We start from the raw sequence: 26,178 nt of genomic DNA, 5'->3' as shown, positions 1-26,178 counted from the left end.
TGGTTTATGCTGGTCCTTGACCAGCAACATGACCAGAATAAACCAGCAAAGGACCAGCTTAAACCAGCATCAAAACATACCTACCAGCATATGCTGTTTTTTTCACCAGGGAAGCGACGACCGCGGTGGCGCGGTTGTCATTGCGACCGTCACAGCCCTACTGATGATATTCTGATCAGGTCAATTTACATTATATTTAACACATTTAACATTTACTTACATTTGAAGAGTTCACTCAAAAATTCTGTCATTAATTACTCAACCTCTAGTCATTCCAAACCTGACATTCGTTCATCTTCAGAACACAAATTAAGATATTTTTGATTAATCCAAGAGCTTTCTGACCCTGCATAGACAGCAACACAACTACCACATTCAAGGCTCAGAAAAATAGTAAGGGCACTGTTAAAATAAGTGACATCAGTGGTTCAACTTTAATGTTATAAAGCTTTTTCAACTATTTTTTTCTCTCTCAGTTTAAGCATCCATCACCTTTTGTCGCAGTATTGTGGCTTCACAAAACTAACATCAATAAAGCAAAGCCAGTACTGACACCACTGGGCTGGTAGCTTCACGAAAAAATATGGATTATTTGATCCGTGTCAAGGTGAATGTGTACTCAAACTCTTAAACCTACCAGCATTTCTCTAATCTTGTAACCTTGTGCCCTATACACCCAGTATGGATTTCTCTGGAAGCTCTTTTATGATCAAACATGTGGTCTTGCATGTCTCGATGGTCTCCTCAGAGCAGATCGAGACCCATAACCCTCTCGTGTTGTTTAATAATGGATGTTTAAGATGTTTTTTAGCACAAAAGGGCTTTGTTCCAGTTCTGCTCGACCGCTCTGTATAAATGAAAACAAAAAGGTTGTGAGCGGAATGAGGAAGAGGTAACTCATCTATAACATCTAGCATGGCTGAGGTTCCTAGTTCATCTCTCGGTTGGCTGCTTAAAGCTTGCTCATATTAAAAGTCTGAATAAGATCATCTTGTTCACATTGCTAATGGAGCAACCACTATTGACTCACAATGAAAAAGCTCTATTGCTTTCACAGCTGATTTACAGGGAAGCACACGGTAATAATGAGAATCATCTTTCCAGTTTTGACTACACAAGCTCATAAGTGACTTTTATTCACATATATCAAATATCAATCCACTGAGGAGCTCAGGAAAAGACCTAGACATAACACTTCTGAGGAAAACGTTCCCAGCGCTTCTCAGCATCCTTTCCAGAAAACCACACCATTGGCAGTTTAAAGAGCACCCTGCTGGGCAAACAACACTTCTTATGTCATGGTCAATCTTCTCTACAAAGAAACACCCAGAATGTCTCCTCCAGGACCAATCCTAGGATGTGTGACTAGCATCTCTGGGTTGATCTTCCTGATTTAACCATGCAGGAATGTGGTCAAGCCCATGACTAATACAGCATGTATGTTGGGAAATATCACAAACAAAATGTATTATCAAAAGCCCTCTTGACACGATTTAGCCTGGGGTTTAAAGTTACATATCGAAATATGGAATATGGTTTTAATTTGCTTGACGTCGATACATATTCACCGTGCGTGCCGCTTTTGACTGTTGACAGCGAGTATGACTGCTGGAAGCATTCAAACTCTGAGTTTCTCTCAGAAGTTGTCGTCTGGTTTGACGGCTGCCAACATTCCATAATGTAGCACAACTGTGCTTTCTTTATCTTTTATCCACACTGAGATCAGAACCCTCATCAATAGTCTCTTGACAGCAGTCATGATTGGAGTAAATGTTGTTTTTAAATTAATAACATGCTTTAAATTCTGGTTTACCTTTAAAGAAATGCTTATGTGGTTTGTCATGCCCTTTCACTGATGACTGGGTTCTCCAGACATTCACTTGAGCTGTGTGTGTGTGTGTCTGGTCTCACTCTATTTTAAGCTCCAATTTTTGCTATTAACAAACCATTAACTTGACTTTTGCCTTAAAGTCTTAATTTGCTAATAGTTAATAAGGTAGTTGTTAACCTTAGATATTGGGTAGAATATGGTGTAGAACATGGTCACGCAGAATATGTGCTTTATAAGTACTAATGAACAGCCAATATGTTAATAATGCTAATAAGCAACTAGTTAATAGTCAGAATTGGTCCCTATACTGAAGTGTTATTGTGTCTGAAATCTGGACTCATTAATTCATTCACAAAACATAGAAAATACTCAGTTTTGAGTGTTGAAAAATCAACAGTGAAGTTTCTCAAAAAAACAAATGAAAATGATCAGCAGCATTTAACTATACTTCAACATAAACAGAATCATAAAATGGTCAAAAAGATGCAATGCTAAAAAACATGAGAGAAATGACAGGCTAGAAAAATATAAAAATCTAAAATGAAAATGTAATGTTCAAATGTATGGGATCAGTAAGACTTGAAATGTTGTTTGAAGAAGTCATGCTCATCAAGGCTGCATTAATTGATCAAAAATACAGAAAAAAACAGTAATATTGCAAAATGTTATTACAATACAAAATAATGGTTTCTATTTTAATATATTTTAAAATATAATTTATTCCTGTGATTCAAAGCTGAATTTTCATCAGCGATTACTCCAGTCTTACTGTAAGCGTCATATGATCCTTCAGAAATTATTCTAATATGTTAAATTATTATCAATGTTAGAAACAGTTGTGCTGCCGAAGGACTCACATGAATAAAAAGTTAAAAAGCATTAAAATCAACAGCATTTTTTTCTAACAATATAAGTTATTTTTTTAGATCAATTTAACATCCTTGGTGAATACAATTATTAATTTCTTAAAATAATTACTGACTCAAATTTTGAACAGTAGTGTATTTTGTGGAAAAGATTTCTATTTTAAATAAATTCTGTTCTTTTAAACTTTTTATCCATCAAAGAATCCTGGAAAAAAGTACCACAGAAAAAAAATAATAATAAAAAAATAATAGCACAACTGCAGCATAACTGTTTTCGGTACTGACAATAAATGAGCATAGAATGATTTCTGAAGGACCATGTGACACTAAAGATTGGAGTAATGATGCTGAAAATGCATCTTTGATCACAGGAATAAATTACATCTTAATGTATATTAAAACAGAACAACGTTACTTTACATCATATTATTTCACAATATAAAAAAAGTTCTGTATTTTTTTTTAGCAAATAAACAGCTTTGATCAGCATAAGAAACTTCTTTAAAAAAAGTGTAAATCTTACTGAACGGCAGGGTAGTTAGTAATGTCACTATGAGTGTGAAAGTAAAAGCGAGTGTGATTGCTGAAAGCAAGTGCGAGTGTTGCTTTTATACTACAGTTCGATAAACAAGATGTTAAACTAAAGTAGCTTACCTTTTAGATGCAGTGCTGCTAATTATTATCCGAATGAACCTTCCACCTGAGGAAAAAAACAAAACAAAACATGGTCAAATGAGTGACATTTTAGCCAAAATTCAGGGCAAAAACGGTGTATTGCCCATTGTTAATAATGTGGCAATGTATGAAGCACAGCTCAAACAAAATGTAATTTTAAACCAGTTTTCTGTTGCAAATTCACGTGACTAAATTATACAATTTTTCACCTTTGCAAAACTCTTAATTGCTTGGATTCCTATTGAGAAGACTGGAGTTCCCCCACTAAGGGTAAAAATGACCACACCCTAACAATGAACTTTGGAATTAATCCATGTTTTTGAACTAATCACTTGAGCTTTTTGTCCCTGAATGAATCAGTTTTTTGATTGAATGATTGAATGATTTATTCATAATGGCAGTAACTTGTTGCCACCCACTGAATATCAATGTAAACCTACAGAAGAACACCTGAAAAATTCCTACCACTAACGCTTTTTCACATTAAAGCAATGTTGGGACAAGAACGCTGCCCATCACTTTAAACAGGATTTTTCTTTTTTTTATAATCTTGAACATTCTTTTTATTCAGTGACCCAAATATATTCCACAATCCTATTTGTCATACTGCAATACCACATGGCATATGAAAACACTGCCTAATCAACTCTCATTTTGATGAAGCTGCCAAACTTCTCTTGCAGTATGATGCAAACAGTGTTTTTCTGTGAGGTGCACTTTTCAGCTTTGAAAAAAAGTTCATGATTCCAAATTAACACTGCACTGGCTCATCAACAAAAAGATGAATGTTCTCCATTGATGCGGTGTCGCAGTCAAAGCTTTGATCACAATCCAACTGGCCTGGCACAGTTTGAAAAATACACTGCATAAGCACCATCCAGCTAACTCAAGCTACCTGGAGCGAATCTATCTGAAATATGCTTTAATGTAAAAATAATAAAATGTGAGTTTTGAATACTTGCACAAAAAGCAGTTTTGATATTTAATGAATACAATTTCAGTGTAGGATTAGTAATTCAGACAGTTGGTATGCAAGACTAGATTTAATGTCTTTTCTACAGAATTTTAGTCACTTAAAAAGTGTAAACTTTCCCATCTTCACTGAAGCGCAAAGTTTTAGTACACAGTATGTACCCCCTGTCTGCCCTCACTGAAAAATGTGCTAAGTGACCTTTGACCTTAAGTCAAATATTATTTTACATTTAGCATAAATTAGATCTTGTTCTCTTGTATTCCCTTGTGGAAACCCAAATATGAAATAAACCACATAATTGTCTCTAATCGCATTATTAGCAGGTGTGATAGCACCTGTCAATTGGGAATGTTGACTTAGATCGTAGCTCTAAGTATGATTCATGTTTTCAGGGCTCAGAGGTCAGGACAGGCGGACACAAAACACCACCGAATCCTCCTGAGAGAGGGAACGTGTGTCCGTTTATCTGTGGGGTGGGAAGGTCTTGTGAACGCTTCCCACTGTGCCGTCTTTTACTTTCCCACATGTAGACTAACAAACACTGCCTCAAATTCACATTAGGAGTTCTTTTAGAAAGACAGAAAATATGAAAGCCAGATTAAACAAAGGCACAAAAATAAACAGGTTGAGGTTTATCATTGTTTAACCTAACGCACTTGAACTAAACCTTTATTTACACTACTGTGCAATTTTTTTGGAAAAGAATTTGATATTTTTACTCAGCAAGGACGCATTAAATTGGTCAAAATTGAGAGTAAAGACATGTATAATGTTATAAACGATTTCTATTTCCAACAAATACTGTGGAACTTTATTAAGACTCTTAATAAAATGATCACAGTTTCCACAAAAATATTAAGCAGCACAACTGCGACATTAATTACAATAAAAATGTATCTTGAGCATCTGCATATTAGCAATCTTGTGATGCTGAAGACTAATATAATGGCTGTTGCTTTGCCTTCAAAAGTATAAATTACATTTTAAAACATTAAAACAAAAACCTTATTCACTTTAGGTGTAATAATATTTTACAATATTACTGTTTTACTGTATTTTGATCAGATAAATACAGCCTAAAATGAATAAAGCACGTGTTGCAGTTATAGAATTTAACATCTGGAAAATATTTTGTGGCGCACGCACTGCAAAGAACGAAACTTAACCTTAAGTTACATTTAAACTTTTGAGCAACGCAGCATTTTTATATTATACAGAACTTGAAACAGAAACTGAAACGTGCCCAAATTAAAGGCTCGCCTAACAACGCAATTTTCCTTTATGAAAGTCTTTAAATGGCATGAGTCTGCTGAATGGGGTGGAATAGGATTTTGTGATTTCTGTCTGAGGTTACAGAAGCTGCATGTTTCTAATTAGCCTCCTCACCAGAAGCGGGATTTCTCTCTTTCGCTCCCGCTTTTGAGGTATTATATTTAATGCTCATTTCCCCACATCTGCTTCCTTCTACAACGTCATGTCTTCATTCCCCTCCGTCTAGTTTTCATACACTCATTTCGGTCTTGTCCTGATGAGTTCTTTAAGCAGTAATAATGCCACTCTTATCTTACTGAGATGCTATCGGTGGCGCTTTGAAGCCTAGCTGATGTAATCTGTTGCCCTCTGCACATCTCTTTATTAAACCTACGTTAGAATGACAAGTTTGACAAGGCCCTCTCCACTAATATAATCCCATAATAGTCTGGTGAGACATTCTGTCTACTGTCAATGTTGCTCAGAGAGCCTGGGGTGATCTTCATGTCGTCTTATGTGCAAATCCTTTTAAAAGGACAGTTCACCCAAAAATGTAAACTGCGTCATTAATTACTCATCCTCATTATGTTCCAAATCCATAAGACGTTCGTTCATCTTCAGAACACAAAGATGTTTTTAATAAAATTCGAGAACTTTCTGACCATGCATAGACAGCAACCTACCTGGTCTAATGACGAAAATGTGCAATTTTTTTTTGCAAGATACAAAACACATACCAAAAACTATATATCATTGCAGTTCCAACAGAAATTAACACTAGAGGCGGTAAAACAGTGAGCACTTGTAATCGTTTTCATACACTGTAAAAAAAAAAAAAAATTACAGTAAAAAAACGGTAGCTGTGGTTGCCGGAATTTTACAGTAAAAAATACAGTAGCAATATTTTATGCATACGGTTTTCACATAAATTACAGGTAAATACAGTAATTTCATTACCTGATATAATGCAGCAGCAGGTGGTGATCAGAAAGTCACATGATGAACCAAAGCCCATCACAAGCATCTTTTAAATATTAACCTATATAGAAGGTGCACAGTGATAAACACCATTGGGAACACACACAAAAGTAAATGTCTAACAGATATTCACTGTAAATTTTTTTTTACAGTTAACCATCAGGTTTTTATAGTATTTTTCCAGTCTTTTTTTTTTTTTTTTTTTACAGTGTACACAGTTATGATTCCAGCTCAAATATGTTTTGCTTTTCAGTCGTAACAAGCTTGCTTGGCAGCTCAGCCGGCACAGAACTGGACTTAGGACGGAGAATGCATGGGTATGAATCCCATGAAAAACATGACTCACGATGAAAGAGCTGAAAGATGAGAAATTGAAAAACAAGTTAAAACGGCATACTTGCGATTGAGTTTTTATGTCACATTTGTTTTTGTCCATACTAATGAGTAGGTTTAGGTGCAGTGCAGATGGTTCGCTATTTTAAAACATCACGGAGCATTAAAATTATTGCGCCACGCAATGGATATTTCAAGTCAGAACATGCAATGACATGCACGCACAAAATGTACCATATGTATGTTCATCTGTTCTGGGGAAAATCACTTTTAGCGCCACCTAGTGCACTTTTCACACCGAATGTGTTACGAAATGTACATGGCATCCTATGAAAAAGTTCTCAGAGGTACGTTTTAATCATGAGATCAGGTTGACAGCAGCACAACTACCACGTTCAAGGCCCAGAAAGGTAGTAAGGACATGGTTAAAATAGTCCATGTGAGATCAGTGGTTCAACCATAATTTGATGAACCTACGAGAATACTTTCTCTGTGGAAGGAGAATGAAAATAATGACTTTATTCAACAATTTCTTCTCTTCAGTGTCAGCTTTCGACACATTCACGAAATAACCATGTCTTAAGGGTTTGGAATGACGTGAGAGTGAGAGGGTTTTTGGATAAACTATCCCTTTAATGTGCTGGTTTGAATGGGAGTTATTTGTCCTGGGATCCATTAAAAGAGGTGGGAATTGCACAGGTTTTGTGAATATACAAACCTATTTGGCAGGTACTTCATACAGACGTCTCTTTATTCCAGGGAAAAAAGCAAAAACATCAAAAGAAAGTGGCTGTAGATAAGAGAAATGTGACTTTCATTGGGACCAGAGGGAGTTTTCCAGTCATTGAAGAGAAAAATAAAGAGGGATGGTTTTAGAATGAGCGTTGAAAAGAATAAAGACGAAGAGGAGGGTATCAACGCGGCCTGCACTTCTCTATACATTAGTGAATGACTAATGAGAAACAACAATGAATATTCATGAGTTTGGTCTTCATTAAAGAGACTTTGATGGTATGGTGAAGGGCCTAATGTCTTTGTATACGTATGAGAGCATTTGTGTGTGTTTTGGAGTAAGATTTGGGTTCAGCAAGTAAACACCAGAACCTTACATACAAATGCAAAGAACATGTTTGTGTTTGCATTACAGAATTACAGAAAACCCAGTCCTTTGAGCACTACACTCTGTCTGAGAAGGCCATGGACTATAGGATCCTGTTCATGGATGAGGATCAGGACCGTATGTATGTGGGCTGCAAAGACCATGTGCTTTCGATGGACATCAACAACATCAGCCAAACCACGCTGAAGGTGAGAGAGCAGTCAAAACCTATCTACATCAATATGAAATGTAGCACAACAGTTCTGCTGCTGTAGAAACCACATTTTTCCCCTTCCCATTTGACTAATGGGAGAGTTGCAGTTTGGTTAAACAGTGGTGGCTTTTGAGACGACAGCTTAAACACAACTGGCTAAAATTATGGAAGTTTATCTTTCCTCTTCCAGCTAAGGCTGGCAAAACTACAGAGATTCATTGCATTCCAGTGCATTCTGCTGGTCCATGCTGCTAATCTATCCTTCAGGGCTCAACACCAATCACAAGTTCACCAGTAAAAAGCCTCACCCAAGCTGGAGTACAAAACAGCATGATTTGTCTACTTTTAGATCTTGTGATTGCTAAATAAGTACTAGGCATGAAAGGGATAGTTCACCCAAAAATGAAAATTAGCCCAGTATTTACTTGCCCTCCACACAACCTAGGTGTATATGACTTCTTTCTTTGAGATGAATGCAATCAGAGTTATATAAAAGATTATTGTGGCTCTCCCAAGCTCTATAATGGCAATGGGCGGGTGTTTCTCTTCAACAGTCCAAAACATGTCCAATAAAGTGCATCCATCCATAATAAAAAGTGGCTCACATGGCTCCAGGGGTGAATAAAGGCCTCCTGTAGCGAATCTATGCATTTTTGTAAGAAAAATTAAAATGTAATAAGCACTTTAATCCAACTTGCACCAACTGGCTGTACACGGAACGAGCTCCAGGCGGATGACTTGATGTCGGTGCATGCGTCAGTGAGAAGTGACGAACATAAACTTGGAGAAACCAAAACCAAAAAACAGTCATGAATTAGAAGTACAAAACGAGGATTTGTAAAAAAAATTCGGAGGGTTTCAATATAAACCAATAGAGGACTGTTTTTTTCTTTGCTAAAGTAAGAAAACTTTGCTTTCTTTGCTCCTGTAAACAAACTTTGGTTTGTGCGAGACTCACAGGTGCAAGTGCGGACGTCCTATGTCATCCGCCCGGAACTACTTCCGTGTACGACCAGTTGACGCAAGCTAGATTAAAGTGATTATTATGTGTTAAATATAGATATTTTCTTACAAAAACACATCAATTCACTACAGGAGGCCTTTAAACACCTCTCAGACCAGTGTGAGGCACTTTTTATCATGGATGGAAGCACTTTATTTGACTTGTTTTGGACTGTTGAAGAGAAACACTGGCCATTGCTATGAAAGAGCTTGGGAGAGCCAGGATAAATGTTAATATAACTGTGATTGCATTCGTCTGAAAGAAGGAAGTCATATACACCTAGGACGCCTGAAGGGGGATTAAATAATGGGCTAGTTTTCATTTTTGGGTGAATTATCCCTTTAAAGTGGCTATTTATTGTAAATAAAAAACACATAAAAACAAAAAAGGACAAATCTACAGAATGTCCAGGCTATTGATGCATGACAGAACAGGATAATGCTGAGACTCTCAATGGGGAAATCGGTTCAACGCTGCAGCTGGAATTGCTTGCAACTTTGATCAATTGAATGCATCCTTGCTGAATAACATTATTAATTTAAAGTATATATATGTGACCCTGGATCACAAAACCAGTCGTAAGGGTCATTTTTTCAAAATTGAGATTTATACATCATATGAAAGCTTTTCATTGATGTATAGTTTGTTAGGATAGGACAATATTTGGCCAAAATACAACTATTTAAAAATCAGGAATCTGAGGGTGCAAAAAAATCAAAATATTGAGAAAATCACCTTTAAAGTTCTTCAAATAATGTTCTTAACAATGTATATTACTAATTAAAAATTGTTTTCATACATTTACAGTAGAAATTTTACAAAATATCTTCATGGAACATCATCTTTACTTAATTTCCTAATGATTTTTGCCATAAAAGAAAAATCAATAATTTTGACCCATACAATGTATTTTTGGCTATTGCAACAAATAAACCTCAGCGACTTAAGACTGGTTTTGTGGTCCAGGGTCACATATGTATAAATGGCTTTACACTTGTTTAGACGTGCTTACCGTAATAACAGAACTATATCAGTCAAAAATTGACTACACTTTGTTGTCTAATGTTCTTTCGTCTATATATTACAATTTTCTCATTGCTCTCCTCTTATGTTTTTTTCTCAGATCTTCTGGCCGGCATCCACTAGCAAGGTCGAGGAGTGTCAGATGGCTGGCAAAGACCCCACAGTAGGAACATTGACACTTTTAAACTCCTGGCATGTTATGGTTGGCCTGATCTTTTATGCCTCTTATTCGCTTTGAAAGCAGCAGCATTCTTGATTCGACTCGTATTTGTCTGTTGCTTGGTGAAGTGACCATCCAGTGAGCTGTTTTCACACGCATTATTCTCCCTACAATCACAGCAATTAATTAAACTTGTCCCAAATCAATCAAAAGAGCACAAAGCATGAGCTGATTTCAAATCAGTGTTTAGTTCTCAAATTTTAACCGTTATAGCTAGATCAGGAACAGATGCATGAGTTTATTCAAAATAAAGTTGTATTATTCCAATTTCTAACAGTCAGGGCTGGATTAGAAACAGATGGTTCTTGCCCCAGTGCCCATGAGCACAAAGCTGTGTATAGATGTTGTCAGTAGTGCAGTGGGAGGTCACACCTTCTCTTTGTCATCAACTACATTTGTTAAAACAAAGACAGGAATTTTACATTTACAATGTTATTTTTTTTATACGTTTTAAAGCCAAGTATGAATCTCATCAAATTAGTGTTTTTAAGAATTTGACATTTATTCCAAAATACTAACTCAAGGAAGTAACAATTTAAACAATATATTTTATTTGTGAACTTATGTTCAGCTATTCATTTTCATATTCAACTATTTTTTAAATTTTTCGGATCATCAGTAATCAAAGCTCAGTAAATATTGGACACAGACACTGAGATTTACTTTACATTTCACCAAGCTGATTACTCACTAAAATGTCCCACAGATCACATCTTCATGCCATATTAAGTCTTTTTTGATGTAACAAAGTGGTTATATCTAAGTATGTGAGTTGTTTACTTACTTTTTAAATTAGTCTTTCCATTAAACGCCATTATATTGTTCATTCAGACTGATTTGAGAATTCAGAATGCATACAAACACAAGCAATTTATCGCATGAACCAATCACAGCCGAACATAACCAGTCACATCCAATCATATCGTATTGGAGGCATTTCCCCCCATTCATTCTCAGTTACCCCCCACCAAACTCACTGCATGCTTTAGTGGGTCTGTTAAAACTCAATGGGCTCAGGGGAGGCGAGAAAGATGCAGACTCCTGCTAGATTGAAAATGCCACAGGAATCTCCTAAATTGTAGGACTACAGTGGTTTAATAACTTTAACAGTGGGGGTACAAAGTAACTTGTCACGTAGTGATATATGCAGGTTTTGCAGAGTTCGCAGATCAGCCTTCCTGCACTGCTTCTGACAAATATTTGTGTTTGAGCCCTACAGTCTTTTCTCCTCTCTCAATGTATGTGCCTGTGTTTAAACCATAGGGCTTGTGCTTCTGACGTTTTATTTGCATCTATGGATCTGTAGAACTGCCCCCTGTCAGTTTGTTAGGTTTCCACCTCTCACAGGGATATACCCCATCCCTCTCGCCTGACAGCACCAGCAGCCACCGGAGCGGCAGCGCGTGACCTCACATCATCCGAATCCACCTGCATCATTTGGGAAACACTGAGGCGTTTCTTTAACAGAGCTGTAAATGATATTAAGACATGTTTATGAAGCTCCTTCTTGTTAATTCTAGCTGATCTGTACCTGAACCGTAAGCTGTCAAGACGTCTTTTTGCCTTTACGGAGGAAAAAATGCTACATAGCATAAATCAGAAGTGAATACAAGCCAGAAGAGGATAATGTTGATATGTGCCACAGAAAAAGAAATATTAATGACAAACACGTGAAAGGGGAGATGGGAGGAGCGGATGGTCGGGTGTGTGCTATTGGAAGTGCTGTTATTTTTCTGGAGTTGCTCTTGAAGGACCCGTGTGTGCGCACGCTAACCAAGAGCTCATGCAGCTGCTGTTTTGACACACTTCGCCAAGTTCCTAACTGCTCCCCTGGTGCTTCTTTTCTTTCTCTACTCATCCCTCTCTCACTCTTTCTTTGGGCTGGATCATGTGCAGTCGGTTTGGCACCATTTTAGTTTGGGATTCCTGTATTCTAAGACAGGCCTTGAATTCCTGACCTATATAAACTTTTACTTCCTCAATTACAGGTTTGGATTAAAATAAAGTGTTTTCATTTTAATTGGCATTGCCAGTTTTCCAAATAAAAGAACGGAGCGTATCAGCTTGGAAATAGAATTATGTAGTATTACATGGCTTTAAATTACATCTAAAGAAATTTTAGTAAAACATTTAGGAGCAAAAATGATGATCTCTGTCTTTTTGTTCTCCTCAGCATGGATGTGGAAACTTCTTACGAGTGATCCAGCCTTATAACAGGACGCATCTGTTCATCTGCGGCAGTGGAGCCTACAGTCCAGTGTGTGCATATGTTAACCGTGGCAGGCGTCCGGAGGTCCGTTTACACTCACTAATGAAAAGCAGTCGACCGTCTGATTTAGTTCAGTTTCACCTTCATTGTACTACATTTGCTTCAGATTTCTAAAATGTTTGATTGGGGAATGGACAGTAGGCCTATACTCTACTCATTTCCTGATAAAAAGGTGTTTATGTAATCTAAAGTTGAACATCATACATCCTTTAAAAAGCACATGATAGTGTAGACCAGCACTGGAATGAGGGCAGTTAGAGGTTAAAAGAGAGAGAAAACAGGAAAAGGGACCAGAAGGGATGAGATAAGACGAGATGAGAGCAACTGAGAAGAAATGAGATAAGATGAGATGAGACAAAAAAATAAAGCAACAGACGTCCACACTGACAATCATTGTGTGAGACGGTTATGAGTACAAACATATTTTCATCGACTATATTACCATACACATACAAAAATCAAGGTACTTTAAGATTAAAATGAATGTGATGAGATTAAATAAAATAAGATATAAGACCAGATGACACAACAAAACTAGAAGAGACAAGAGATAGTATGAGTTGAATCAAGACAAAATGAGAACCAGATGAGATGAGACAAAAGTAGACAAGATGTGACTCGATGTGAATACACAAGACAAGATGACATTAAAATGAAAACAGAAGAGGAGAATAAAGGTGAAAGTGAAAGGAAGAGAGAAGTTGAGATAAACTGAGGGAAGCTGAAACTAAACAACACAAAATGAGGCCAAGTGAGATGAGACAAACAAAAAAAAATCAGAACCAGATGGGATGAGATGAGAGGAGACAAAACGTGACACGAGATGGGAATACATAAAAAATTAAAGGAGAATGAGACTAAATGAGATAAGATCAGACGAAAGAATAAACAAAATGAGAAGATGTGAGACAAGAAGAGAGAACATAAAAAGTGAAGAGACAAAAAGCAGCAAGATGAAACGAAACAAGGCAAGACGAGACGAGATAAGGACAGACAAGATTAGATGAGACAAGAAAAAAACAAGGACCAGATGGGATAATATGAGAGCTGACAAGCTGTCACATGAGATGGGACATGAGATGGGACTTTAATACAAAGTCTAAAAGAGAAAAAATTAGTTGAGACGAGTAAAGATGAAACAAAATGAGCAGAGTTACAAGATTTTTATTCCAATGAGGCAGTAAATAAGACAAGACGAGAAGAGATGAGACAAGATGAGACAAGACAAAACTAGATGAGGTGAGACAAGACAAAATGTCATGAGACAAGAAAAAACAAAACTAGATGAGACGAGACAAGACAAAACTACATGAAATGAGATGAGACAAAACTACATGAAATGAGATGAGACAAAACTACATGAGATAAGACAAGACAAAACCAGATGAGATAAGACAAGACAAAACCAGATGGGATGAGAAAAGACAAAACTACATGAGATGAGACAAGACAAAATTACGAGATGAGACAAGACAAGACAAAACTACATGAGATGAAACGAGACAAGAGACAAGACAAAACTAGACGAGACAAGACGAGAGAAGAGAAAACTACATGAGATGAGACGAGACAACTACATGAGATGAGATGAGACAAGACAAAACTATATGAGACAAGACGAGACAAGACAACATGAGTCGTGAATGCATACAGTATTTAAGGTTAAAGTAGATGTGACAAGATTAAATGAAATGAGAAGGGATGAGACAAAATGAGATTAATCAAAATTAAAGGAAGATATAAAAAATTAAGAGACTAAATGAGGCAACCAGAAAAACAACAAGACCGGAAAGAAGAAGAAAAAACAGATGAAACAAGAATCCTTAGAGGTACAGTAGAATACTAGGAACACAGAAAACAAAATTTGGAAAGAAAAGACAAGGCGAGGCCAGATGAAATTAGAAGCAGTCCATTCTTTTTTCGTTTGAAAAGCATTTTACTCTCTCATCCCTTTGTCCGTGTCCATCTCACTTGGCTACACACCAGCTGGACTATTACAGAAGAAGAAATTTCTGCAATAGGGTGACCTGCAACCTTTAAAAGTGTGCAGAGTAGCTTTGTGACATAACAATGACGGGGCCACCCTGGAGTCACCATGTGACTCACATCTTCGCCTATAGCTGCGTGTGATGTAAAGACCCAATACATTAGTTAATGACTACACTTGTCCCCGTGACAAATTAGAAGCTCTATCACCAGCAGCTCAACGTGCTGATGGAGGCTTTGTAAGTCTCTGGTTTCTCTCACTTAACATAACTGGCCAACATCATGACACCAAAGAAGAGGATAGAATCCTGGAAGCCTTTAGGCAAGTCTGTCCAACCAATCAGAAGAAAGCCAGAACCACTACAGTAATGAGTGCTAGGAAATTACTCAGAAATCTTTTTATATAGACTGGCTGTGAAACATTTCGGATCAAACTGAAAGTTGAGAATAGATTTGATGATGGTATATGGGATAAAATGATAACGAGAGCAAATGTCAGTCATTTATATTTGTTCATTTGATTAAAATTGTCAACTTCATTGCTTATTCTGGGAACCGCTAACTTAAACAGGGAAAGACCAACATATCAGGACTAAGCACAGTCTGTTTTGTCTTTGTGTGTCATTTAGGGACGGGTTTATCTGAAATAGATTATACCACAGTATTAGACTGTTCGTGTGAAATGAGATATTTTGTGTTTTTGGTGTCATTGGCAGGAGCAAGTCTTTCAAATTTCTTCCCGAGCAGAATCAGGGAAAGGAAGATGCTCATTTAACCCACAAGTCAACACTGTCTCAGTCATGCTCAGTAAGTGCTGCTGTCTTTTGTGTCTTCATCCAATGCTGCAGTTTTGTCTCAGACACTTACGTCAACACTTTCCCTATGATCTCTTTGTTCATGACCCCATAGTCTCATAAAAAAAACACCCACATTTGTGGCTGTCTGCCCCCTTCCGATGTGACAACTTTGGGTCACTCAGTGCCGCCCCCTTAATCCTTTGATCTGTAATTGGCTAGCTGGTGTTGGGTTGCTGTTGACACAGGCAATGGGCTAAATTACATGCACATTCACACACACCAGAGAGCCATTAGAATTGCAACATAAACACACCAGTGTTATTTTTATATTACTGAAACACTATTATAGCTTTATTAATATTTTGAATATTTTCATATTAGTTATAGTTTTAGTATTTTTTTTTGTGTGTATTTTTAGTTTGGCGTTTATAATAATATAATATAATATAATATAATATAATATAATATAATATATACAGGCTTTTTTTTTATTTAATTTAATTGTTGCCTTGGCATCAAACTTTTAAGTTAACTTTTATTGTTTATTTCAAGCTGTTTTTTTATCCATTTTTTTGTTACCTATAATAACTCTGAAACATACACACTCATCCTCCAGTTTACACTGCATGAGAACTATCTGCATGTGTCACACATACTCGCCTACAAAAATCACACGGACATCTATAAATATAATATGTTATAGGTCATCGTTGAGTCATTTGTATATGAAAGAAAGTTTTAAGTGGTTATTTCATTAAAGTAGAACAATTTCTAACCGTCTAGGCGGCATCAAAGACTGACGGTCCTTGACATGACAGCCTACAGCTTTCTCTGTCTGACGTCCGTCTGACAATTTCCATCATACACTTGGCCCTTTGCCGTACATGTCAACCACGGGCTCCAGCAATATGGAGTGATGAAGTGATAGAGTAGTGGACTGATGAAAGGAAGTAAAGATTTGGGGAATGGAGACTTGAGCAGGTCATTAGTAGAGCACACCGCAGAGAAATGTAGAGCCACAATAAATCCATAGGTCTCATATTCAACAGATGGATGTGCTCAGTCAGTAGCAGAACCTATATTTATTATGCATTTTTATGCAACTCTACATCTAACTCAAAGAAAAAGGTTAAACTTCTGTTTTCACAGACATCCATTTTCACTGAACATTCAAAATCTGTATAAAGCAACTGTGGGACACATTTCTATTTCTGTCTGTGGTTAGATCAGGAGTTGTTCTCTGGCATGTACATTGACTTCATGGGGACAGACGCGGCCATCTTCAGGAGCCTGACCACAAGGAATGCAGTGAGGACGGACCAACATAACTCCAAATGGCTGAGCGGTACAAACCATACGTGTTATTTTATCCATCGACATTATTATGACTGTTCTGTCAGAAAATTGTGCATTTTTTCTTGAAGCTACAAATAATTATTTATGTGGAGCATTAAATTACATGTTCACGTTCCATGCCATTTCAGTAAAATAATACACAAACCACAGAGTAAAAACCATCTTTGCCCACGTCAAAGGAAATGGCTGAGGACAGGATAGACTCAATATCTGTTTACAATGATTCCAGCAGGAAAATGAAAACATATTGTACATGCATAACGGTTTTTCTCATAAGGTCACATTATTTTTTGTGCGATACAATCCAAATATACACAATGAAACGCATATTTGGTCAGGATCTGTGAGATACATTTTCTTAACACAGTTCGCCAGCAGCGATATTATGTTTCATATAAACTTAGGCATTAGCACCACGCAGAGATGTTTGATTCTTTAGGCAAGAAATGATACAGTACAGACTTCTTATTTCTACTTTGTGGTCGATGTAGAGCAAATGAGCGTTTAACCTGTAGTTATTCTTCTATTTTGACTAGAGCCAGTGTTCATTGATGCCCACTTGATTCCTGATGGCTCGGACCCAAACGACGCCAAACTTTACTTTTTCCTGCGCGAGAGACTGACAGACAGTAGTGGAAACACTAAGAACATCCACGCTATGGTGGCTCGAGTGTGCCCTGTAAGTCTGTATGCGTGTTTGAGTATCTTAAGTATCATGTAATTTTTTTCACTGTTTGCAAGTTATGCAATTATGTAATTTTTTTAAAGAAATTTTGATCAAGTGCAATCTCAGTCTTATTTTGAATACTAATGAACTATATCATATATAAATGTATTAATAATTTAAGTAATTGTAAATTCTATTTAGAATGACACTGGAGGTCAACGCAGTCTGGTGAACAAGTGGACCACGTTTCTGAAGGCTCGGCTGGTATGTTCGGTTCTAGAGGAAGACGGCACAGAGACCCACTTTGATGAGCTCGGTGAGACCACACACACACACACGCAACACACTCATGTAGCGTTTTTATGTTACATGGGGACATAGTTTTTATACTGTACAAACTGTATTTTCTAACCTCTTTGCCCTAATACTACCACTGATGTTTTCTTCTTGAGGACCAAAAATGTCCCCACAAGGTTAAAATTTACTGGTATTTCTATTCTTGTGGGGACATTTGATCCCCATAACATAGGGAATACCAGGTACACACACACACTAGCTGGGAACTGGGTGTTGAATTGCCTCAATACCACTGAGTAGCAAAAAATGTCTTGTTGTTCGGTACCAAATTTCGATACCTAAGCGGTTAATCTTGTCAATGCCATTGAACCAGTAAGCTTGCAGCATGCTTGATGTGCCTAAATCAAGTGCTGGTGATTGGGGCATCATGGAGGCACCAAGGAAAAACACTAGTTTACGCCGACTAGTGTATCAGCATCAGTTTTTACAAAATTGGTATTGAAAAACAAAGTAGTGTTCAGTAATCAATATTAAAGTCAAGGTAACAGTAATTATAAAACTGGTATAAAAAAGTAGCATTCTGGAACTGTTAATGAAGTTAAGGTTTTGATATCAGTATTCATAAAATTGATTTAAAAAACAAGTATTGTTCAGGAACTGATCTCGAAGTTAAGGTATCGGTTTTCATTAAATTGGTATCGAAAAAAGTATTGTTCAGGAACCATTACTGAAGTCAAGGTATTGGTATCAGTTTTCATTAAATTAGTATTGAAAAAAAGTATTGTTCAAAAACCGTTATGAAAGTCAAGGTATCGGTATCGGTTTTCATTTAATTAGTATCGAAAAAAGTATTATTCAAGAACTGTTATCAAAGTCAAGGTATCGGTTTTCATAAAAGTGGTGTTGAAAAAAAAGTATCATGCAGGAATCATTATTAAAGTCATGGTATCGGTATTCACAAAATTGGTATTAAAAAAAAGTATCATTCAAGGTATCGGTATTGGTTTTCATAAAATTGGTGTCAAAAAAAAGTATTGTTCAGGAACCGTTATGGAAGTAAAGGTATCGGTATCAATATCGGTTTTCATTAAATTAATATCGAAAAAAGTATTGTTCAAGAACTGTTATCAAAGCCAAAGTACCGTATCGGTTTTCATAAAGTTGGTATTGAAAAAAGTATCGTCCAGGAACCGTTATCAAAGTCAAGATATCAGTATCGGTTTTCATAAAGTTGATATTGAAAAAAGTATCATTCAGGAACAGTTATCGAGGTCAAGGTATCGTTTTTTTTTTTAAATGGTGTCGAAAAAAAGTATTGTTCAGGAACCGTTATGAAAGTTAAGGTATCGGTATCAATATCGGTTCATTAAATTAGTATCAAGAAGTATTGTTCAAGAACTGTTACCGAAGCCAAGGTATCGGTATCGGTTTTCGTAAAATTGGTATTGTAAACAGTATCGTCCAGGAACTATTATCGAAGTCAAGGTATAGGTCTCAGTTTTCATAAAATTGGTGTCGAAAAAAAGTATTGTTCAGGAACCATTATGGAAGTAAAGGTATCGGTATCAATATCGGTTTTCATTAAATTAATATCGAAAAAAGTATTGTTCAAGAACTGTTATCAAAGCCAAAGTACCGTATCGGTTTTCATAAAGTTGGTATTGAAAAAAGTATCGTCCAGGAACCGTTATCAAAGTCAAGATATCGGTATCGGTTTTCATAAAGTTGGTATTGAAAAAAGTATCATTCAGGAACAGTTATCGAGGTCAAGGTATCGTATCAATATCGGTTCATTAAATTAGTATCAAGAAGTATTGTTCAAGAACTGTTTTTTTTTAAAATGGTGTTTTCATAAAGTTGGTGTCGAAAAAAAGTATTGTTCAGGAAAAAAGTATTGTTCAGGAACCGTTATGAAAGTTAAGGTATCGGTATCAATATCGGTTCATTAAATTAGTATCAAGAAGTATTGTTCAAGAACTGTTATTGAAAAAGTATCATTCAGGAACAGTTATCGGTTTTCGTATCGTTTTTTTTAAAATTGGTATTGTAAACAGTATTGTCCAGGAACTATTATGAAAGTCAAGGTATAGGTCTCAGTTTTCATAAAATTGGTGTCGAAAAAAAGTATTGTTCAGGAACCATTATGGAAGTAAAGGTATCGGTATCAATATCGGTTTTCATTAAATTAATATCGAAAAAAGTATTGTTCAAGAACATTATTATCAAGGTATCAAAGTATCAATATCGGTTTTCATTAAATTAATATCGAAAAAGTATTGTTCAAGAACTGTTATCAAAGCCAAAGTACCGTATCGGTTTTCATAAAGTTGGTATTGAAAAAAGTATCGTCCAGGAACCGTTATCAAAGTCAAGATATCGGTATCGGTTTTCATAAAGTTGGTATTGAAAAAAGTATCATTCAGGAACAGTTATCGAGGTCAAGGTATCGTTTTTTTTTTAAATGGTGTCGAAAAAAAGTATTGTTCAGGAACCGTTATGAAAGTTAAGGTATCGGTATCAATATCGGTTCATTAAATTAGTATCAAGAAGTATTGTTCAAGAACTGTTACCGAAGCCAAGGTATCGGTATCGGTTTTCGTAAAATTGGTATTGTAAACAGTATCGTCCAGGAACTATTATCGAAGTCAAGGTATAGGTCTCAGTTTTCATAAAATTGGTGTCGAAAAAAAGTATTGTTCAGGAACCATTATGGAAGTCAAGGTATCGGTATCGATATCAGTTTTCATTAAATATTGAAAAAAAGTATTGTACAAGAACTGTTATCGAAGCCAAGGTATCGGTGTTCATAAAATTGGTATTGAAAAAAGTATCGTTCATGAACCATTTTCGAAGTCAAGGCATCAATATTGGTTGTCATAAAATTGGTATTAAAAAAAAAGTATCGCTCAGGAACCATTACTGAAGTCAATGCTGTCAAATACCACATATAATAACTAAGATTTAAAAAAAAATTATAAAACAAACAAGAAACATTGTTTAAAGAAAGTTCACTTATACAATGTCATTAAAAACTGTAAAAACAAAAATATCTTAGACAAAGAATTCAAATATTTTAACAATGTTAACCACATCACAACTGCATACTCAATCACTAAACTCCCCTGGCTGTCTTTGTATTTAAATAGTTTAAATAAAAACTAATTTCTGTAAAACAAATATTTTTATGAAATGCATTTATGTATTTACATTCAGTAACAAGATTTGATTGCCATATATTTAGGGACTAGAAAACAAATCCTAAGGGGCCTTTAACCCCATTGTACCCTAATTAGATACGGTGTTGTTAGCTCTTAACCTGTATTTAACCCAAAACACTCCTTCAAAAGCCTTACAAATTTCACATATAGTTAAACAGCTTTCTATAATTACTGGTCATTAACCATAAACCAGCCATTTTGGTGTTTGTCAGTATCCAACAACGGCCCTCGTCCATTTGTAAAGCTTTTCACCTCATTAAAAACCTTTTACGATCATAAAACACTCAGCACAAGTCGTTTACATTGGAGGGTTAAAACCCGTGATGGATTTACACGCCTTCACCTGTTTTATTCTTGTTAGGCCAGACTAGAACCGTGTAACAATGTTGTGCGACAGATGTTCAGCTATTGAATGAGTGTTTGTCTCTTTCCTTCCAGAGAATGTGTTTTTACTGGAGACGGACCACCCAAAGGGCCTTCTCATCTTTGGAGTTTTCACATCTACAAGGTAAAGCCAATAGCAATACTGAGTTTGCCGCTAATGTGCGTGTACATATGCGCATGCATGTTTTTGTGTGTGTGTGTGTGTGTGTATTTGCCAAATATAGGTCAGACGGGGTTGGAGCTGAGGGGATGACACTGTTTCTGGGAAAATGTGATCACACCTGAGGGTGGTAAAGGAAAGGAAAGGTCACTCCTTTACAAACAAACATCTAATCTTAGTTCATCCTAAAGGCTTTAAAGTCATTTTCATCATAAGGAAGTCTCGCTGAATGATTTAAATCGGTCTGTCACAGAAAGTGAGCGTGTAATATGCAGTGTGCTGTCACTGAGTCAGTTTAAATGTTTTTGTTACTCATTTTTGTGTAAATGAGTAAGTGTAAACTCTCAGAAACAGGCACACAGTACTTGAAAGTTCTTAGTTATGTTTTATGTACACAAACAGAAAGAGACAAATATGAGACAATGCTGACAAAGTTAGAAAACAGAGCTACTCATAATATGAATTCCTTAATTTTTTTAAACTATTATTTATTACTAAATAAAATTAATGTTATTTTAATATTTAGATTAAATATTTTGCATTTTAATAATATTACTAAATAGTTTCTACATATTTTATTCTTTTAAATTACATATCACATTTATAATTTATTAATTTATTTAATTATATTCTATTATTTATATACACTGTTATATTTTGATATAATTTAATTTACTAATTTACTATTTAATATTATTTAATATTCTATTATATTATAATCATCACCATAAACTTACTTTTATTTAGTTTACTTTATACATTAAAGTAGATTTGATTTCTGGTCTATTCTCTGTTAGAAGAGCTTATAATTTAAGGTGATCATTTTTACATGACATTTTACTATTAAATTATTTAGAATATTATACTCTTATAGAGCACATATTGTTAATATATTTAATGGTGATATATATATATATATATATATATATATATATATATTTAATATTTATATAAAATTCTTTATATTATTTTTTAATATTATTAGTTTTAATATTTTTCTATAAACAACCATGTAGAATTACATGATTTTATTCATTTAATATAATAATAGTAATGATGATTATAATAATAATAATAAACATAATAAACACACACACACACACACACACACTATATATATATATATATATATATACTAAAAAAAAATAAAAAAAAAATAAAGAATTTTATATAAATATAAAAAAAAATAAAAAATAAAATAATAATAATAATAATAATAATAATAATAATAATAATAATATATATATATATATATATATATATATATATATATATATATATACACACACACACACACACACACACACATACATGAAAATCCAAAGCATTACTAATTTAGGATTTTACATGGGTTCTTTAACATAATAATAATAAAAACCTTAAATTAATCATATTTTGTTTCATATTTTATGGTCTTTTTTTGTTTGTTTTTGAAAGTAAGAATTTCTTTATTTTAATTTTAATATTTTACAATAAAACCATGTAATACTACAGAGCAGTAATAATTGTAAATGTGTGTATAGTACATATACTATATTGTAAACATTTGTATGTATTTTATATATTATATATATTATATATACACTACCGTTCAAAAGTTTGGGGTCAGTACATTTTTATTGTTTCTTTTTCTTTTTTTTTTTTTTTTTAAGAAATTAATACTTTTATTCACCAAGGATGTATTAAGTTACTAATTAAAAGTTTATTAAAAGTTAATAATAAATAATTTACATTGTTATAAAATATTTATATTTTGAATAAACACTGTTATTCATGAAAGAATCCTGAAAAAAAAAAATCACAGGTTCCAAAAAATATTTGGCAGCAAAACTGTTGATATTATCCAACACTGATCATTCTAATAATAAATCCGCATATTAGAATGATTTCTGAAGGATCATGTGACACTTAAGACTGGAGTAACAGCTGATAAAAATTCAGCTTTTCATCACAGGAATAAATTCTATTTTAAAGTATGTTAAAATAAAAAACATTATTTTATATTGTAAAAACATTTTGCAATATTACTGTTTTTTTCTATATTTTTAATCAAATAAATGCAGCCTTGATGAGCATAAGAGACTTCTTTAAAGACTATTACAAGTCTTACTGACCCCAAACTTTTGAACGGTAGTGTATATATATATATATACATATTATATACACATATATATATATATTACATTTTTATACAAATAATTTTTATTTTATATTTGTAATTTTTGTTCTATTTATAAAAATGTTCATTAAAAAGAGATTCTATACTTTGGGGTTCAAGCATTCAAAACGTAACTGTGTTTTTATATAAATAAAGATCAAAAGTCCCTTTAAAAAACTAATAAAGTAATGCTAGTTTTTGACACTAGCAACAGGCATTTCTTTTTTGAAATACTGGATAAGAAATGTTTAGGTAAGCGGAGACTGTAGCACAGTTTGAGCAAGAGTTGTTTTCCTTGAGAGAAAGATCCGAGAAGCCAGTGGTCTTCATTTATTATCTCACTGTTTAGGTAAAACAGGTCTCATTTGGCATATTTGCTATGGGTCATTTCATCATGTTTATTATGGTGGGTTTCTAAGAGTGTATGTTGGGGCGTGTGTGTATGTAAGTTGTGGTTTAATGAGGTGAGATTTCGGTCAAGGTTTCCGAGCTGTGGTTCATTGTCCAACCACGTTAAACCGTGTGGTTTTCCTAATGAGGCCAATCCAAACAACAACAGCTTCTTTGTCCCTGCCCTGCTCTGTTACTTATCATTATATTTTGTCTCTTTTCTCTTTGTTTTGCGATCAAACAAAGAAACGCTTTGTCTTGCTGTCTGATCAAAATACCATGTCCAGCCAAACCACTCTTCATCCCAGTGTAACCAAAGTGGTGTCCCTTTTCCTTTATGCGGCATTTTTTCTCTCTCTGTGGATTAAGTCTCCGGTGTAACCATGTTACAGCATCCTTTCTATCCAAATGTTTAGGAAGGATGTGGAAGACTGTCTTTTTACTGCCTGACTTGCTAAAATGGGTTGTTGTGTTTTGTGTTATTCCATTTAGTTCTGTGTTCAGAGGTTCTGCTGTCTGCGTGTACAACATGGCCGACATCCTGACGGTCTTCAACGGACCGTTTGCACACAGGGAAGGGCCTAACTTCCAGTGGGTGGCTTTCCAGGGCCGGATCCCGTACCCACGACCGGGAACTGTGAGTCACGCACATTAATGTCCTGCCTTAGTACAGTCACTCTGTTTATAACACCATTAAACTGTGTAAATATTTGTGAGTTTAGATGAAAAGGTAAATAATTAAAAGTGAGTAATGTTTGCTGAAATAATCATTATCATCTTCAATTATAATCTTATTTTTAGTTGAGTTTATACATGAAATTTGTAGATCTGATTTTGGGTCTATCCTCTGTCAGGCTTATATTTTAGAATTATGAAGAACAACAATATTTTAATAATATAAAATATAGTTTTTTTCAATTCTTGATTTCTGGTCAGTCCTCTAGCTAAATAGGTAAAATAAGTCATTTATTTTTATAGATAAGATACGATCCATTTTTAAAAGAGTACTTTACTTTGTACATTTGTTAATGTAATAGTTTTGTACGTTTTTTTTAAAGTTGAGTTTACATTGTTGAAAAGCGTATATTTTATGATGTAAGAAGTGAGAATTTTAATTTTACATTTTATATTTTACTATATACCCATGTAGAATGAAACTCTTTTATTAATGTACTACATAATAATAATAATAGTAATAATAATAATAAATAGTAGTAATAATAATAGTAATAATAATTATTATTATAAAATAGAAATTATATTATATAAAAATTATATACATTTATATATATTCATATTAAAAGATTATTACTATTATTATTATTGTTGTTATATAATGTATATTATTATATAAATATATAATTCTTCTGGTAAAGAAACCCACTTATGACCTTAAATCAATAATGCTTTGAAGTGTAATATTATCTGGTCATTTTTTAACAAGAAATAATTTTTAGTTGTAATTTTAATATTTTACTATAAAACCATGTAGAATTACATTATTTTATGTAGTAGTAGTAATAATAATAATAATAATAATAATTATTATTATTATTATTATTGCTGTTGTTGTTAAAGAAACCCACTTAGGACCTTAAATTAATAATGCTTTGGAATTTCACATTTTCCTGGTCATTTTTAATAAGTATTTTAGTTTTCATTTTATTATTTTATTAATAATAAGTAAAATAATATTTTAAATAATAATAATAATAATAATAATAATAATAATAATAATAATAATAAATTTGTAGCATTAGTATTGTTAACAGTAATAATAATAATAATAATAATGCTATTATTATTAATTATATGGGTATTATACTCCTCTTAAAACCTTGAATTAATAATACTTTAGAATTTCATATTTTATGGTATTTTTTTCAAGAACTGAGGACTTTTAATTTTAATATTTCACTATAAAACCATGTAGAATTACATTATGTTATTCATGTAATGCAAAATACTACTACTACTACTACTACTACTACTAATAATGTGTATTATAATGTTAAAGAACCTCTCTTAAA

At 34.2% G+C, this 26,178-nt stretch overlaps 1 protein-coding gene across 1 annotated transcript in view; it reads left to right on the top strand.

The window, feature by feature from the left end:
- Positions 1-26,178, top strand: part of sema3c (sema domain, immunoglobulin domain (Ig), short basic domain, secreted, (semaphorin) 3C) — a 66,091-nt gene that overhangs the window by 24,883 nt on the left and 15,030 nt on the right. The window contains exons 3-11 of the mRNA XM_051107524.1: positions 8,055-8,215; positions 10,347-10,409; positions 12,640-12,759; positions 15,438-15,528; positions 16,744-16,863; positions 17,411-17,553; positions 17,743-17,857; positions 21,495-21,564; positions 24,641-24,785. Of these exons, the coding sequence (XP_050963481.1) occupies positions 8,055-8,215; positions 10,347-10,409; positions 12,640-12,759; positions 15,438-15,528; positions 16,744-16,863; positions 17,411-17,553; positions 17,743-17,857; positions 21,495-21,564; positions 24,641-24,785 (1,028 nt within the window). The remainder of the gene's footprint in view (positions 1-8,054; positions 8,216-10,346; positions 10,410-12,639; positions 12,760-15,437; positions 15,529-16,743; positions 16,864-17,410; positions 17,554-17,742; positions 17,858-21,494; positions 21,565-24,640; positions 24,786-26,178) is intronic.

Source organism: Labeo rohita, chromosome 4 (assembly GCF_022985175.1).
Source record: "Labeo rohita strain BAU-BD-2019 chromosome 4, IGBB_LRoh.1.0, whole genome shotgun sequence".
NCBI classification, from domain to species: domain Eukaryota; kingdom Metazoa; phylum Chordata; class Actinopteri; order Cypriniformes; family Cyprinidae; genus Labeo; species Labeo rohita.
This window is presented reverse-complemented; position numbering and strand designations above follow the sequence as displayed.